The 20,519-nt window shown below is 27.5% G+C and overlaps 1 protein-coding gene across 2 annotated transcripts in view; it reads right to left on the minus strand.

Annotated features, from left to right (window-relative positions):
* LOC112694607 overlaps positions 1-20,519 on the minus strand; it is a 44,707-nt gene that overhangs the window by 6,745 nt on the left and 17,443 nt on the right. For both annotated transcript variants that reach the window (XM_025570137.1, XM_025570136.1), the window contains exons 2-3: positions 6,367-7,014; positions 164-311 (exon numbers count right to left, since the gene is read on the minus strand). In XM_025570137.1, coding sequence (XP_025425922.1) covers positions 164-311; positions 6,367-6,909 — 691 coding nt within the window. In that variant the 5' untranslated portion in view covers positions 6,910-7,014. The remainder of the gene's footprint in view (positions 1-163; positions 312-6,366; positions 7,015-20,519) is intronic.

The raw sequence follows: 20,519 nt of genomic DNA on the forward strand, positions 1-20,519 counted from the left end.
ATTTGTCACTATGGGAAAAATGAATGACATTAAGTATAAAAATGCAAATCATTAATGATAAACTAATAATAATGGCATTAAGAAAATTACTTAAAAAAATTAGATTTTTGTACCAAAAAGTGAAAAATTCTTAATGAATATCTTAATGAATATCTTCACTCACTTGCCCATTGTGTAGGAGATCCTTTTGGATAACTGCTAATAGTCGGCGATCTCTCTCTTCCAAGGCTATTGTCGCTTCCCGATGAAGAGTACAACACCGTCGCACCCGGTTGATTTTGATGTCTTTTTGATGTCTGACCAGTAACCTCCTGACCAATTAGAAAAATTAAATATTTTTAATCATGAAGCAACAAGTGATATCTATAGGAATATATTATATTTATCAAAAATAAACGTTACCAAAGATAACGATCCAGGCATATTTTTGATTTTTAAAATCAAATCTTTAAGGATCTATTAGGTAGATTTTATAAAAAAAAAACTTATATATTCAAGACCATAGTATTAAAGAAACCGCATGTTTTCTTTACAAGATCCAAAAAGAAAATAAACAGCGTCCGATGTTCGTTCGTAGTCATTAGGTTAATAAAGGTGTTCCACGGTGGGCACACGTATACAGGATCGTTACAGCTTTATATATGCAAGACTTCCGGAATCATAAAACCCACAAGTATAACATGTGTAATAAGCCAATAAACTCAGCCGTGAGCTATGGAACATATGCGATATTTCGACGGAAATTTGAATACGACAAATATTATGGCGGAATACTAGTTCTCCATGAGGCGAAACGTTTTGCTCATCTTTTTCCGCGCGTAGGAATTTGGATTTGAGCCATACTCAATGCATAATATTCAATAGTCATGGGTATAGGTAGGCGGTATATATAACTGATGGTGTCTGGTATCCATCATATCGCTGTAAAGATATATACGCGGAAATGTATGAAAATACGTATTTGTCATGAAAATAAACAAGTGGCTGCTGGATATTTTATTACTGCAGACAAGGAAATCGGTAATCAAAAACGCATTTTATGACATGTCAAAAGATAATGCCTATATTTTTGTGTTTATGGTGTCCAAACCGGATTAAATTCAACAAATTAAATTCTTAACACACTGCAAGGTTTAAGTTACATACTTAAATTAATCATAAAACTATTACTCGAATTATGAACGTAAGGGGAACGCTATTTTATTTTAATTTATTTTAATTATTTTATTTCCTTTTATTTTTTCAATTCTAGAAGTAAGTAAAAGGTTTTTTTTTATATTGAATTAACGTTTTAATAAAATTTTAATATTTATAAGTCTTAGATTGTATGTATACAACATTTTATTCTCTAGTTAAGAAAAAGATATTTTATTTTTCTAAGAATAATCTACTTTTCTTTAACAATTTATATCTTTTGTATACAAAAATAATATTTATTAAATAATTAAAATAAAATTAATATTAGTGTTTTTTTTTCTGTTAAAAGAGGTAGGTAGATTGTAATTTTTTTATATGTTTGAAATAAATTGTATTTTGTTTATTGGTATGAAAACGTTTAATTCAGCAGTTATATTAAAATTGTTGTGCATAAAGAATTACTTCCTTGTTGAATAACGTGGGAAATAATACATTTTTTTACATTGAAGTTAAGAAAATTATGTTTTGGATGTGCATCTTAATGTAAAATTATAATAACTGTTATTCAATAATTATATTTGTTTACACAAAATAAATTAGACTTAAGTTATTTATCCAATAAAAAAGTAAAATATTTAAAAATATGATTATATTTTAAGATTTTAAGCAGTGGCGCCAAATTAACTTGAAACTCCTAGTTCAAATAATTAGATTGACCTACCCACCCCCATTTTAAATTTACCACCCTTTCAAATACCCAAAAGTTTTTTAAGCATCAATTAAAAATATCTTATTTTAAATAGAAAACATTAACCAAGTAATATATAAGTAAATACATTTTTATTTATTTTTTTAATATTGCAATTTTCTAAACAGTTCAATTGAACTACTTGGAGTACGTTTTCAACGTCACTGGTTTTAAGTGATTTAATAACGAATTAAAAAATGGATACAATAAACTTTTAGTATATGATTATATACCTACAAAATAAATAACCATTAAGAATATAAAAGAAAAACGTTCATCAAATAAAAAGATTATTATAACAGTTATGCACTCAATTATTTCAAAATATAGACATAAATAAGACCGAGAGTAACTTTAAAAGTTGTGCTTACAACATATTTGCTCAAAGCACTACAAGCTTAAGTTATATTACGATAATGGTATTATGATATTTAACAAGAAAAATTAACTGAGCTTATATATTGTACAGAGTTCTGAATTGTATTTATTTGATATACTGACGTATAAATATATATGAATACATGATATGTTGTGTACGAATTAAGGTGTTTACAAATCAATAATATAATTAACAACATGATCCACAATTTTTTTTTATTCTGACTTCCACACAAAACTTATATACTGCAACCAATCCTTATGGAAACAATTTTCTTACAGAAGTTTTTAAAATACAATTTTATTGTTTTCATAATAAATAATAATGTCATATTGTATAGTTGATTTTTACATCTTTGTTTGTCTATAATATATTTACTATCGTATGCACTATCCATGATTCGATTAGGTATATCGATAGTATTTTACTTTGGCAATCAATAGCGATGGACCTCGAGTATTCTACATCAACCTAACCGAGGTTAATTGTACATAATAATACCTAATATTAAAAATATTTGACTTATATTTATTAAGATGTTATCAATAAATTATTATAATCATTATATCAGCAAGATGTATTTAGTATTACAAGTGATCAAATAATAAGTAGGTAAGTGTATGAATTATTACTTTTTTTTTTTTTTTTTTTTTTTTTTTTTAGTGAAAATAATACCTACATATTTAATTGTATAAAAATTTTTTATTGCCCCTCACCCGTTAGAAACCCCGGATATGTCACTACATCGAACCGATAAAATCATAATTTTTGTACATATGTATAATATACCAAATGCATTTATATTTACATAAACGCTGAAATCAAATTTACTTCAATACAATATTTAAATATGTAGAAGCCACTTCATGCATTATTTTGAAATTTAATATTTCCAAAAATTTTTCAGATATTATATTTTAATAATATTATAATAATACAAAAATACCTACATTCGCGGTTTGGTTTTAAAATAGGAAGTTCTCGTCATAGTAATCGTTTAGATTATTCGACGTTGTTAGTTTAACAAAATTACTTTTGTGAAACTATTAAACGCCAAATGGATAGAACTTCCGGAACATGGTATCCGTCTACTGTGTATAAACTGGCGCAAAGTTATTTATATTCAATGCCTACAGTCGCAAAAATACACTATGTTTTATCCACTTTACAGTCCCTTCTCAATTAAACGAGAAGTTTATTAAAAAAAAAAAAAAATGTAAACACAGTGGAATTTCGATGATTCGAAATATAAATGGAGCTTACATAAATTTAGGTAATCGACTTTTCGATTTACCGATTTGTATACAACTCTATAGAGTATAATGACAATATATAGGTGATATTGATTTCAAACTATGAAAAATTTACTTTTCACTTCTGTTTATTATTTGAATTTTAAAATATACCGGTATTCACTGGGCCATAATATATGAGTATTTAAAATGTGGAAAGCAATTATTTTAAAATATAAATTTTTTTGAAAGAAAAAAAAATTTGTTTAAATAAATATAATTTAGGATATATTCTAGAACAGCCCGTATAAGGTATAAAAATAAAATTGCTAACTAAGAATCGATTCAAGACGGCACACTTTTAATGTTGGCAAATGTAATCTTTCCTGGCGATCTCTGTAGATGTCATAATGCGGTACCTAACTTAAGAGTGGTACAGTACATTATATAAGTAAGGTTATGAATTGTTATATTAATGTTAAATATAACGATTAATTATTGGCCTGTCTAAACTTAAGCATCCATCAACAGTTATTTAGGGTTCTAAAATATTTTAAAATATGAGTATATAGTATAGTATATATTGATGTACTATAATTTTTACTTAAAACTTTTAAACATTTATGAATAATTAAATAAATATTATAAATTGTATGAAATATTGTACGGAGTACTTAAATAAATAATTATTTATTCCAATAATAAACACTCATAAATTGTTATAAGGGTGTTTTCAGATGAATTCATTAGAATTTTGAATTAGAGATAGAAGCTATTTTTAAAAATAAATTGCATTATATAATGCAGTGCGCTATATCATGAATTAATTGACATATTATTTAAAATAGTTTTAAAATGAAACTTTTTGGTACACTAAAAAGTCAAAATCATTAAGGAGCAATCCTGCGATCACTTATCAGCTTCTAAAATACGTCACTATTCAATTACTAGAATCTAGAACATCGATGTTCTACGTGTTACACAAGAATACATTTTCGTTTATTTAGTTTTAATGATCATCCCAGGGACTCGGTGATTCTGAAATTTTATAACACACATGTACATCAATTGAAATTTATTGAAATTGTACCAACGGCTTTCTTTTATATTCATAACTTATTTTTTAATTAGCAAAATATAATAGTTTTTTTGTCATCGAACCCTAATCGTACAGCTAATGACGAAAACTAGTTGTAATTATGGGGGAAGGAGGAAGGTCGCTGCGCTCGCAAAATATATAATTAAATAAAATAAGTGTATTGATGTATACGTATTGATATGTCTGAAAATTGACCAGCGATTATCAATCAATTGTCCCCCCACCTACCAAATTAGGGGGGAAATCACCTCCTTTACTGCCTTAGATTTTCGCCACTGTGTTCAGTTGAACAGCAGGTGACTATACGAAAATAAATAAGTTAGCAATAAAATAATCGTATACGTAACAGGAATATTTCGATGTTCTAAATTAATATTTTATCAGAGTTTATATAAAAATATTATTATTATTATTGTTATTATAATATATGGTGTGAGATACGTCATTTCGATAATTTTCAATTTTGGCCATCTTAAACAACACACAGTGCCGGATTAAGGGTCGATGCCGCTCTGGAGCAAATAATGTTTGCTCCCCAATTCACCCTCAAAGAAATAAAGTTTAAGTGAGAAAAAAAAATCCTGGTTTCTATGTAAAAATTAAAAAATAAAGTACTACTTATAAATATATATTATAAAATATAGGTACCTAATATAATAATTAATCGACTTATACTAAAAAGTATAAATAAGTATTTGTTAAATGTTACTTAATAGTTTTGCAAAGAACTTTTTTAAACTAATGGAAAATAATGAGTCATTATAATTGGTTCAAAATATACAGATAATTTTTAATATTAACGCCAATTAAAAAAAAAAATTGTAACCATATAACTATGTATATATTATAAATTATTATTTTTTTTTAATTATATTTTTTTATGAATTTAATAGTTACAAGTTTTTATGTTAGTTCTTATCTTTAATTTCCTTAACTAAATCCAAATAAAATTGATAAATTGGACATTTTTTTTTGTATTAATGACGATCTTAAATCATTTTTTTGAGGCTATTTTATTTATGCCGCCCACTAAATTTGTCGCCCTGGAGCAAATGCTCCTTTTGCACCTAGGTTAATCCGGCCCTGACAACACAGTATAGTCTACATAAGCTGTCATCGAATGGCGGCCCGCGGACAAATTTTATCCGGTCCGTAGACAAGGAAAAAAGTAAAAATCGATTATAAAATACATTGGTTTTTTTTTTTTTAGGGGAGGGAGCAGATATTATATTTTTTGCCAGATATATCTTATCGCTCATATCTTAAAGTTTGAATGAGTGACGGAGCGTTATTATTTACGGAACGTGCCGATTACACGTCAACGGCAGTTCGTCAATTACCGCCGACCCGCGTTGATTAATTCCTGTTATAACTTACTTGGATTTAATTTACGAGAATACATATTCGTTTTTTTTTTTTTTTTTGTTGATTTTATATGATTACGGATTAAAAAATCCATTAAATATGAAAACAGATAGTTATTGCCTGAGTAGACGAGTTTTACGAGTATTTACAGGAATCGCTCAGGGGCTTTGTTAGTTTGTTTGATTTACACTATACATAGCTACGTTTTAATGTTTTAAATATTAAATGCCATTATGAGACTTAATATACATAATTTGCCAAATATTTTTTGCATATTTATACATAAAAAATATTTAATTTGAATTTTGTTCCTAAATTTCCAATATTCTCTATGTGACCTTCCAAAAATATAAATTGGTGACCCTTGGTTTACATCTTAGTGTTTTAAACCGGTGTGGTTTCTTACCCGACCGACGGTCCTTTGCGCAGCCATGGTTCTGGGGTTTTCCTGGAGGCTGTGTAGTCCGAGCATTTGGCTGTTCTTGGCCAGCGCATCGATGGTCGACTGCTGCTGCCGGATCCTCTTGGCGGTAGACCTGAACGAGTTACGCAATTTGCTCTTCAACCCGCCGCCGCCACCACCACCACCAACACCACTACTGTTTCCACTGCCGCCGCCACTGCCGACACCGCTGTAGACCGCAGGAGACCGACGATCGGACGTCCGGTGTCCCCTGTCTGTGGTCACGCTGTTTGACCGGCCATGCTGCTGTCGCTGCTGGTACGACATCAGATCCTTATTGGACGGCCTGTTCATAATTTCCTGGCGACGCGGACGTGAGTCCATTTGCGGTACGCTCACGTGCCTGACGTTTCCCGTGACACTGCCCGCGGCCACCACGTCCGGTGGCTGACGGTCCACGCTGGCGTCACCTCCGTTGTCGCTGACCGCGGCCACTGCCGCCGCAGCCATTGAAGTGGCCGTCGCTCCCGGGAACGCCGTAGACATAGTCCCCTTAGCCGAAACAGCTGTATCTATATCGTAGTACGTTAAAGCGTCTAATACGTTGCTATTGGGTCAATGGTGGAGTTTTCCGGTATACCAGATGGTCATCTGCGAACACGATGAATAATAATGACACAACAACAACAATAACGATATAATAATAGATTGTTGATATTATACGTGTACTGCTGCGTCTGAATGAAACGTCACGTCATTATCAATTAAGACGCTTCGGACGAACATTCAATGTATATTATTATTATTATACGTATAATACAAATCGCAAGTATACGCGGCAGCTATTGTACGCGTGTGTATAGCTCTCCGCGACGACGGAAGATAATAAAAAAAAAAAAAAAATTAAAAAAATGTATTATAATTACAATTATGTTGTTAGTGTGTTTTCGCCATATAATATCATATCATATGCATAGTATGTTATCATGTATATTCTAAGGTTATTGCACACCGGAATACAATAAAGCGCTGTGAAAAACCGCGAGTCAGGTGATAATATGGCACGCGCGCCCGCGCGTTTAAAATTGATTTTTCGTCATAATCAGACCGGTACGCAGCGGCTACAGCCTTACGATGCGACGTTGTGCACGCGCGGTACAATCGTCTTGTACGTGGCCGCCAAGAAATTCGCGCATTGTTTTGTGCTCGTGAGAAGTGCGTCACGTCAGCTGCGGGCCGCGTGTTCATCGGTCGCCGTTATTATTTTTCCGCGTTCGCGCATCTGATACGTCGTCCACGATGCCCCGTACGGCGCATACGCCCGCGTTTCACCGGATCCCAGCCAATTACGCATGACATGTGTGTGTTAGACCTTTCGTATTTATAACTATAGCTAATACTATGCGCGTGGGTCGGTCGCCCAGTGTACCGGGTCTGAAAGTATTTGCTGTGGGCTGAGGAAAACTAAAAAATTTAAAATTAATCCAAATAAATGTGTACCTATTGCTCATCACTATAACCGGTCAAAACGATTGAAAGGAGGGGAGGGTGGCCTAAATTTCACTAGAATCGAGTTTAAAACATAAAAAAAATCGTTAAAAAAACAAATAAATTTAAGAATACTTCTTACACCTTAGTAACATGCATTGTACATTAATTATAAACATTGCGTTTTAAACAATTATTTTATCGGACAGAACACTTGAGAGTGCTGAGTCGATTCGGTGATTTTTTGATGCCAAGTACCTACGACTTAAGTTATCCCCAAGTCTTCTGGTACCCACTAAATAGTAACTCGAAATCAAATCAAAGAAATATTTAAACAGTTGACCGCGACTCAAAATCGAACATATTTTCTATTTATTTTCTAATCACATGGTTTTCTTTTTTTCTTCGTTTGATTTAATTTGTTTTCATCAAAGTATAAAGCCAACAACAACGTTTTGTGAATCTAAATTTAACAATATTTTTCACATTTGACAACATAAAATGCAATCGATACCCTCAAAATCAATTAAAAATACTTTATAATACTTACAGTAAAAATAAACGTTTTACAGAACTTATTTCATATTTTAAAGGTCTAATTGTACACACCTTGACACGCGAAAACCACGATAATGGTCGAAGAAGACTTTCGTTGTCACGGTTGTCGGTTACGTTTTTACGCGAAGTATGAATATATGATATTGTTACGCATTTACATGTAGAATCAAGTGTGTCGAGTTAGAATAAAAACATAAAGTAATGACGTACATTTACTATACTTCTATAAAGCAATTCAATTTAAGCTGTTTTTCGGCATTTACAAAATTGTTATTTTTTTTTTTTTATGGTTTTTAGAATTATTTGAAAAGTAAAATAATATTATGACAACAATTAAATATTTACTAAATTTGAGCAGTTTGAAATTTATGTGTATTTTTGAAATACTATATTCAAAACTAAACAGCTAAAGTTTTTCTAAACCGAACTTAATGTTATTGCAGATGTAGAAGTAATAATCGACTTGTATGTATGTTTTTAGAGTATAATTTAAATTTAATTCGATTTTGATGACTATTGACATCAACTATAACTTCAGTGTAATAAATTGTTTTGTTATATAAAATGTTTGTTTTACAAAAAGTTTATTGCAGAAGGTCGAGAAGGTAAGGAAGGTAAAGAATTTTTTTTTTTTTTAATTCTAATTATCAAATGAAAAGTTATCTACATTGATAACTATCGCACAATATTTATTCGTTGCGGCATTGCACGAGAGCAATGTGAAACTTACGAAACGTTTTAAAAATAGTGAGTAAAAATGTATATAGTTAGATTATAATGTATATAATAAGTGTATTATACATATTATGCCATACCTACATAATAGTAAAATAATATCAATTTATAAATTTCATACACGGTATCCACGTTATGTTCAATACAACATAACATTCTCAGTAAGTATTTAAGTATTATATTAGGAATGCATTATAACACAGGGTCACAATTATTTGTAATTACTACAATCACGTCGAAAACGAAAACTTACGGGATTGTAATGCAGCGTGAACAGGAGTTACTAGCGAACAGCAAATGCAAATTATATTATTACTAGGAAACGGTTTTATATGTAATAAAACTACAGAAATATGTACATATATATGTAAGTATAATTTATAAAACATGTGCTAAAAACATCCAAATAAGTGGGGAAAAAATTTTTTAAAAAAAAATTATTATTATTATTAAATTGTAAAAATAATTTGTTGCATTGAATTATTACAATATCTTTTAAATTATCAAATGTTAAATGTCGCCTATTAGGTATCAAAATATTTTTAAAACGGTTAAATTATCGTTTCACATCAACCGATGTATTAAAAGCATATTTCAAGCGCATACTATCAGAAAGCAATAATTCCAAATTTTTAGAACGGCGTTTGCCACTCATTATGTCACTGATTGTTTTAAAATGATGATTGAAATCAATCATTATATTATATTGTATCATAACATATATATGTATATGATGATAAAAATCAATATAGCCTGGAATTTTTTTCTATAACAGCATGAATTTTCTTTTTTACAATATCTATTGGTCCGCTTACGAGTTTTAATCGCTGATTCAATAATTTGTATACTATCATTTGGGGACATATTTATTATTAATAATTTTGTTAAATTATTTTCATTGTTTCATTTTGCATAATATTTTGAGCTTTTCCAATAGCGATAGAAGTTTCTGGATTTAATTTTAAAATAATTTCTTATATTTTCGTACGAAGAAGACGTATGAATGATGAAATGATAAAAATATGTTTAAAAATATTTACAAATTAGTGAAATATGTAAAAATATGTTATTATACCAAAATATGTAAAAATATGTAAGATAAAAGTATCATCATTTTAATAGGAATGATTTAAATCATAAACATTTCTTATCGAATCTTAAATATCTCGTTTTAATAAAATTATGCATTTACATATAAATCCGTTCTCTAATTATTACGTTAGGTCACACTAGAAGATGGCAGATCAACGGACACGTTTTTCACATCGAAACTGCATTATTATAGTTATTTCAGATGTGAAATATATATATATATATATCCTATATTTGTAAGGCTGGTACCTGATTGAGCACGGTTGAAATCAAACAATAGGAACCAAAAAAAAATCAAAAAACTACATGATTGAGCACGAAAATGTTTGCAACGTTGCCGCTTTGTACGCTTTGTAGAATATTTCAATAATTCACCATTTTTTCTAATCCCAATAAACCTATACTTGAAAGCTCCGACATTAGCTAACTCTTAGCCTTTCTCGGATAAAATAATTTTTATTTCATTATTTTCCATTTCAATTTGCAAAATACACGTTATTTAGGAATACAATACGAGCACACGAGACAACAGACTGACTATTATTTACAGCGTAGGTACATACAATAACAGTTCAATCGTTGTAGATAAAATTCTGGTTTCCTATCTATCAAAGTTATTTTAAAATTCCGTTGGTACCCATCAATCGACAACGAAATTTTTTTCGACTAAGTTTCCTATTAGTAATCTACATACAATACAATACATACAATACATACTAGTAAAAATCTGACAACTTTGTTCACAATATTTTTTTTTTTTACCGTACTCAATCCGGTCGTCAAAAAGATAGGCCGATAACGACCGTGTTCAATCGGATATCACGGCTTTGGGTAGCTATATGTGATAGGTTTTACCCTTTGACACATTTTTTGTAAAATTCTTGAACACAACCTAATGGTTACGGAAAACACGCAAAATGTGATGACATTTTTGACGGTTATTAAAAAAATTAAGCATTAATTACGAGCAGCACGCTACAGTAATTGAAATTAAAATGTAAAATATAACTACTATCTAACTGCTATCATGTAGATGTAGTTTGTTTTGAAATTAGTTTTCTCACTTTTATACGACATCAAGCAATATCATCTCAAGATTTTAAAAAATAATGTTTACTGGGAAAATAGTACAAAATTAGAGTTGCTTATTTTTCACACGTATCATTTATATATATGGATATATTTTACAAAACATTTATTTCTAATTTTTATTTTTTTTTATTTTGTGTTGCTCAAATCTTTAAGATATTAAAATACGTCAGTAAAACCAGTCGTATTTAACGGCATTGTAAACGGACCGTTTTTAAGGGGTTATATTAATGCGAGCGTTGTAAATGATCATTAGTGTGGTTCATCACCTGTACCTTCCCTCTTTTATAGACCATATTCGCATCGTTATTGTAATGCTATTTATAAATAAAATATTTTTAAAATAATGTGTTTAAATATGTAAAATTATTACCTGTACTCTTTAATCGCGTTAGTCCATTATTATTTAGTTGTACATAAAATTTAATTATTATTATTAATATTTAATTATTATTTATTATAATCAGGGATCGGAAGTTGTAGCACTAAAAATGTTACTTTTTAGCTCTTTAATATGCACTTAAAAACTCTAAAATATGCACTATAAATAGCACAAAAATTCAAAAAATATTCATTTAACTTGAAAAAATGTAATTATACAAATTATTAGGCTCATTCATTAGACACAGTCTGAACTGATTGAATTATAAAATGTCAACAAAAATGTTAAATTACTTAAATATATTTGTAAAAATGTACTTATTATTAAATTATTTTATATATTTACCTTGGAAATTATCCTGGATTATTAAAATGTTTGATAATCTAAGGCAATGATATATTAAGGGAATAATAATGACGTCACTAACTATTAATATATAACATTTTCAATAAAAATATAAAATAATATTTGATGAAATCTATTTATTTCCAATAATTAAAATATTTTTAAAAACATAACCAAGTAAATACAATTATTATCAACAAAATTTGATTATTTTCTACATTATGTGAAAATATACCCGAAAATAGCACTATAAACCCTAAATTAGCAAAATAGCAATAAAACCCGTAAATATGCAAAAAATAGCAAAATTAAATTTTGTGTATGAGTATAATTTTGTATATCCGAGTAGTGAGAAATATATTTTTATCTTAGTTTGGATTTTCTAGGATGAACCAAGAAAAATATGCATTTGCTAGAAATTCCGAGCCCTGATTATAATACATTTACATATCAGCAGGGTCGTGGAGAGGAATCAAGGGTAAAATTTAATTATTATTATTATTGTTAATATTTAATCATTATTTATTATAATACATTTACATGTCAGCAGGGTCGTGGAAAGGAATCAAGGGTAAAATATAAGACTTGGTTGCTTTAGCCGAAACTGGGCCCCAGGGCTACAGCACCAACTTCTCACCTCTCGTAGGGCCTCTGTGTTAGGTCTCGGGTGATTGTTGGGTATTTTTACATTATAGATTAGCGGCTGATATAAGACTACCCCAAAATCTTGAAACTATCCGACTATTCTATCTAAAAAATACTCCAAGGAAATTACATTATATAATATTAAGTATTTATTATTATATGAAATGTCTTCTTGTTTTTAAAAATTATTAATATAATAATAAATATTTAAAAATACATTTGAAATAAACTACTAAATAAAATAAAACTTAAAAAAGTAGTTAGAACGTAATTTATATTTATTTTAAGTATTGAGGACTTCATATTTCTGGCATCATATATTTTAGGTAGAAATCTGATAACTTTATCTCTTATGTATTACACCAAAAATTATTATTGCGTTTGATTTTGTTAAAATAATATCTATCAATATAGTACAACCAGTGCTCGAAATGGAAAATTTCTGAACCGTAACTCTTTTTTTTTTTTAGTACATGCCATAAAATTAAGGGCTTTAAACTACCAAAGTTTTAATTTCCCCTTCTTAAATTGCTAAGCCTTTTTATACATAAGTTGTACCTATCTACTATTTTATACTGGTTTAGTTAAAATTATATTTTGGCAAATCATTTTTTGTCATCTCTGATGCTACGTGAAGTGCTATATCCACAGACGTTTTATTAGAGTGTAAAATATTTCCCTTATTCATACCATTTCAAACTTGTTAATCTATTAACTATTTCATTCGGTAAATCAACAAAAGACCTTTGAGTATTTAGAATTTTATAAATAGTTCTAAAAACTTTTTCAGTAGTAGTGAACTTTGATTTCAATACTATCAATAATTTGATTTCGAAACTTTTTTCTATTTGTTTTTCTTTTGATTGTTTATATAATTCTAATGCTTTAAGATGAGCGTCAGATTTTTCATATTCAAGTTTTTTTTCTCAATCTAGACATTTAGGTTTCTTTTGACTTTCTATTCGAAATTATAGAACAAGGTTTGGAAAAGCGAAGAGTTATGTCAATAACAGATAATCCTAAATTTGTTATATTTTTACAAATCAAACATCCTAATACTTTATTTTTAACTTTTAAAATTCACATACTTATTGTGTAAATAGTTGAATTACACTATCCGCGGACGGCGATTATCGTATAGATAAGCAATAATTGTACTTATGCATCGGGTCCGTTTGATGTTGATTAAATATTTTACAACGAACAATTCTGCAAAATGTTTGAATTTTACCAAAATATGGTAGGTTCAGTAAAAATTTGTTTGAACCAAAACGGTAAACGTATTTTTTTTACGAACTAGAACGCTAAAAAAAATATTGTTTTGAATCAGAACTGTGTTCCGGTGCGTTCCGGTCCATTTCGAGCCCTGAGTACAACTAAAATAGCATATTATACCGTAGTCTAAAATGTATTGCTATATTTTTTCTATAATAGATCGATCTAACCACATTTCAAATTTTTTAATTTTAATTTAGATGAAACAACATTTACAATTTCGTAAATTTTAAAATATTCAAAGAAAATTTGTAAGTTTGAGGAATCAAACATATAAAAATTAGACTGATCTAATATCAAATGCACTTATTAAAGAATTTAAAACAATTTTCAAAAGTCTTATGGCATTATTCTGTCGATCGGTATGATTGACAAAAGATAGGTATGTTTTAGTTAAAATAATTGACCATTTGCAATGACCTCAATCACATCTTATTTCATGAAAAAAATAATATCAAATCATCTGCAAGAAGACTCGACATAAGTGAAAACTGATTAACACTTCAATTTATATTATTTTATTTTTTTTTATTTTTGCGTTCAAGGTATTTTTTGCATTAAAAGTTCTGTCTCTCTGAGCCTTAGTCTTGCAAAACTACAAAAATACAGAAACAATGTCAAAATGATAAATTGTATTTTAATGAAATCAAATGACACGTAAAAATATTACAGTTATCCTTATTTCAAAAATAAATCTCACTGAAAATAGAAAGTTAAAAGTTATGTAATTTAAGTATATGCATTTATTACATATCTCTGAAATAATAATTAAATCTTTTACCTTGATGAATGTATTCGTATTTTATGCGGCAAACAATTATTTAATCAAGAAGATTATGAATAAACAATAATTAAACTGCTTTACAATTTAGTTCAATTTACTATAAAATACTGCTTTAATATAACGCATTTATCCATTTTTATCAACCACCTAAAATTATATTTTAATTAATATAATAATAAATGTATAATTATAAGTATGAGTTAATTTATTATAGTATTATCTATACAGCACAGATTATATTTCATATAGTCTGTGTATATAGTACAATATAATTGTACTTAATAAAAATAATTTTTAATTTAATTTTCTTAACCAACTTTTTAAGATTATAATTTCAATGTTGTATAATATTATTTTGTTATATTATACGAATTAAAATAATTTTCAAAAAAATAAAAAATAGTTATTAAATTAACTCGCATTTACATTGCGGGTGATACAGTTAGATTATTTGTACACTTTTATTTATTTATTTAAATTTTAAACGGGCCAAGTCCAATCACATAAATATTAATAATAATAACAATTGTTCGTTAATAGTCTTAAACAAAAAGCGAATAAAGAAAGAGAAGAAACAAAAAAAAACAATGATGTACAATATAAATTATAATATAATATACTTATTGCTCTGAATTAACAAGTAATAAATTAAAATATAACTTGAATGCGTTGAAGTTTGGTGATATGAACATATCGATATTTAATTTGTTAATAGTTTTCATAATTCTAAGATGGGGAGTATTGCTTGCGTAATTCGTTACTTCTGTGTTAAGATAAAAAGTGTTTTTTGACCGGGAGTTACAATATAGGGCATAGAAAGAGAAACGACTTAGAAACTCAGGACAGTCAATAAACGAAGAATGGGGTTCTCTAAATATGGAACATTTAAATGAGAGGAAACGTAAAAACTTGTGTTGAATTTCTTCAATGTTATGTTTATGACCCGATTGGTATGGAGACGATATTATTGAGCCATATTCACAGATAGAACGAATCAAACAGCAATATACTGACTTTAAAGCTAATCATCGAAATTGATTATGATATAAAATGTATTCGATGGATAATATTTTCATAGTTACATTTTCAGCATGTCTTTTTTTTAACTTTATCGTGATTTTAAAAATAAAAAGTTTTATTTAAATATATGAATATTTAAAAAAAAATATTTTTTTTACAAACGATTTCTTTGGCGATTACGGCTATAATATTTATAAACAGTGTTTAGTATTTTACTTTTATTTATTATTTTTTTTGTCAAGAATTTTCTAAGATGTTAGTACACAATATTGGAAAATAGCTTTACTATAATCAGTATAATGCGACACTTAAGTATATTTTTACTATATATTTTACAAGATTTACGTATTCATACATGAATATCCGTGATTGTTGAATTCCCTTCTGTTTTCATTTTTTTATTGATATAGCAAAATAGTTTTGAAATAATTAATAATAATAATAATTAACAAAGATTTTTCTACTTTACTATGTCATTTAGTATTAACGGTTTATTTTACCAAAATGTTACAACATATTTTATGTACATATCTATTATACGGGAAATTTAAAAAAAAATATATTTATTTTTTTGTATGTATATATATACATATATTAATATTATACTCATAACACTCAGAAGAAATGTAAAGTGTTTTTTTCTTTTATTATAAATAATATATATACATATTTAAACATATTTTACTGCATTAAGTATTATTTTACTAAGGGTTTAGTAATATATATATATTATTTTAAAAGCAATATGCTTTATATCTTAAGACAAAAAAGTATCATAATAATTAAAAGTAATAATTATAAATTTTTAATAATCATTATAAGAATAAAATAAATATGTTTTGATTGTCCCTAAAAATAATTTGTTCTTAACCACTGTAAATCTCGATACGATTAATACGTAAAGAATTTAGATCTGTATCATAATTGCCTGCATAGAACGCCGTCTTATAACTAACTTAAAATAATAATATACGAAATAGGTATGTTGATTATAATGGTTTTTGTAATTATGACTAATTAGCAATAAACAATATTGTACTGTACAAATTATATACATCAAAAAATGTTTAAAAACTGAAATCCATAGATAAAGTAAGCAGCAATTTAAATATTTTTTTATTTAAAAATTAGATAATCATAGTTAACAATACTTAAGCATTATTTTAATATTTAACAATATTATTTAATGTTTTATATATTAATGCATATTTTCACTAAACTTGAATATTTCATTTTTATTTATTGTTCCAAAACATTGTTTTTAAATCATTTGTTTTTAGGCCAACCTTTTATGTAAGTACACAAATTAATATACTAATAAATCGTAACAAACCTATTGGTATGTTAAAGAACCTTAACCCTGTTAATTTTATTTTAATCATCATCATCATTCTTAAATCCAACATTTATAGTAATTAGTATTGATATCGATAATAGAGAATAACCTTGCTCATATTTTCTTAAAAATATTTTGCCAACTCACTCCAGTTTCTCCTCGACCTCATAGCATTGTTATTTTTTGGGGCTATCTAATCCAACACAATGATTTAATTTTTATTTCAAGAAGATTTATTATAAGGTTTAGGGACTTATAGCTCTAAAAAATACACAAATTTGCATTATAATATGCATTTATATGCATTAAAAAAAAAAAAAAAAAAATGACCTCATAGTACACACAATAAAACGTGTCCATCGGATGTAAATGTATCTTTAAACTCCGAAACAAAAATTTGTAGTCGGCTACTTGTAGACTGTTGTACTTTCGGAATTACACAATGTTACAAAATATACGCTATAAAATGTACGACGTTTTAAGTATGATTCGACGTTGTGTGATTACGAGACGCGAAAACAACGAAGGATAATAATCGACTGAACTGTACACTAAACAAAAAATCTATTATTCTATATTGACTATCATCTTTATCGACATCCGATCGATATCCAGCGGGTTATACGGTTGATACAGGTTTATAGTATTTATTTATTAATACTATTTATTTATATATATATATATTACTAGAAATATTAAGTCCTCATTCACTAATTTTTTTTTTCGATCAGTTGAAATATGTATCTATAGTTTTTAATTTTAATTTTGAAAAATTTGTCAAAATATGCAAAATAAGTATAAAAATTTTAAAATATGTACTCTCCTGCAAAATCTATCAAATATGCAAAAATATGCACATTCAAATTTTAGTTCTGATATCATGGCACCAAGAAACGAATTTATTTCGCACTCTACTATATTTAACAATAATTAAAAAAAGTATGCAATTACTAGAAGTCCTTAAGCCTATTTATAATCAATACTAGGTTAATTTGTTTTCTCTCTTAGTTTCCATCTTATTACATTGTTTATACTGGTGTTATATTAATGTTATTTATTCATCCAGTAATACCACATTGACGTTTCTGAGTGATTTTTTTTTTTACTTATATTACGTAAATAAATTAATCGTTGGTCGAGGGTTGAATAGATTGCAATAAATGGTGAGTCACGTCGAAACGGAAACGTTATACAAATGACGGAGATTAAGTATTTATCATTTTACAAGGCGTTGTGGTTATGATATGCATTATTTGCGTTTCTTTAAGTCTAAATATATTGAAATAATAAATGTACTATCTCATTATTATGGGTGTTTAACATAACTTCACCGCGAAGACACCAAAGCCTTTACAAAGCAATCATGGTATCAACTAACTTTTCAAAGAACCATTTCTATATATTCAAAGAAAGATTAATGAAATATTATTTAAATTACAAGTTAAATTATCAATAGCCTTAAAAGTAGAATATCTTATAATGGCAAACCCTAAAAATGCAAATTAATAGAAATAAAAACTTATTAATATTTAATAATAATTTCATCAATACTAGTAATCAATATAGAAGACTTATTGACTAGTAGTGTTAAAAGTATCCAATTTTTAGATATTTCAATACATTTTAATTAAATTATTTTCAATTGCTTATAAAATCTAAATAAAATATACATTACCAATAAATACAGTGATATGAGTTTGACATATCAATGACAAATCCATAACATAACACTTCTGTTTTATTGAAACTCAAGTTTTTGTACTAATGTGGTTTTGGCTGTGCCAAAAATTCAAGTAAAAGAACACAGGCAGTGAAAAAGAGAATACTTGTGGAAGCGTATATCCACCCAAACACGCATGTGTGTACACGTAGATGAACGCGTTATATATATATATATTTGGAGCGAACAGGGTTAGGCTATATATGTGCCAAATTTCCCATCGCTACTAAAACGATCGTTGATATATATTTAAGTGCTAGAGGCTGATGCTTACAAACAATTTCACTCATTGGTTTTTTTTTTCGAACAACGGAGAGAAAGGTAACCGCGTTTGTTTACGAATTCTGTTATCAATATATCAATTTATGAGAGAAATGATTTCTAATAAACTGTTAGGTATACATATGGCTTAGGTTATATATATATATAATATTGTATATTCTTTATTTATGATTGAACAATTATATATCAGTGGTAAATACATCATTACGGTTACATCATGAAACATGAGTGCATGTAAAAGTATCAAATTTAAATGTATTTATTTTAGAAAGTTAACAATTTGAAATCATTAATTTACTCAAATAACACGATTTTCAAACATAAAATGGAATGAATCAATATTATGCTGCAAATATTTTCTAACAAATAACTTTTAAAGACATTAATTGACTAGATTTGCATGAAGCAAGAAAATAGTACTAACAATTCAATATATTATTAAAAGTAATTTTAATTTTTCAAATAAATTAAAAGTACTTTTTTAAATAGTATATAATATTCTTTAAATACTTTAATGGAAACCGTTGTAAATATACATGTACACGTAAGTAAATAAACAAGTTAATTCTCAATAATAAAAAAAAAATAACAATTTTAATAAATTATTATTTTCCATAAAATTATTTGCATCATAATCATATTTTCCAAAAATATATACTTTGACGATATTTTACACCAATCACTTGACAAATATGAAATAGAATATCAGGAAATCCTAAGAAGATTAAAATTATTCCAATATATTACATGTTTTATTTATTTAATTTTGAAAATGAGTTTCATTAGATATTATTAAAATGTTAAAATATGTGCGATTTAGCGTTCAATAAGTTCAATAACTTAAGACAAAAAATGAATCTAATATATCTCTGAAAATTCATGAATCAGATTTGTCTTTCTATACTTCAAATTGTATAAAATAAAAGTTTGCAGAGTGTTACAAGTCCTTTCACCAAACGCTAATGAACGAAACGCATAAAGGCTCGATATTTTCATTATTTCTCATACCATACGTCAAGAACCAAGAGTTTTTATGCCAGCTATAGAAACTGCGGTAGACTCAAAATGATTTAAAGAAGAAATAATTATGAAATATAACCACAAAACAACCGTTTTGGTATGACATTTTTTAATTGACAAACACGATGTTCTACGTTCCAATACGTTGCAACGTGGCATGATTTATAAATAGTATATAATTAAAAATACAGAACTTAAGATTGTAACTTAAAATTATTTTTTCAAACTATAATAACTTAAGGTCTTTACAGTATTTAAAAATCATTCGTTTCACCCTGTATACGTTTAGATAATTTATAAGTATTTTTATACATTTACCAATATAAAATATGCTGAAACATACTTTTATGAACATAACTGGTGTCAGTTTAAATTTACAAAGTAT

The sequence above is a fragment of the Sipha flava genome, unplaced genomic scaffold, assembly GCF_003268045.1.
Source record: "Sipha flava isolate LNK unplaced genomic scaffold, YSA_version1 131_pilon_pilon, whole genome shotgun sequence".
NCBI lineage: Eukaryota > Metazoa > Arthropoda > Insecta > Hemiptera > Aphididae > Sipha > Sipha flava.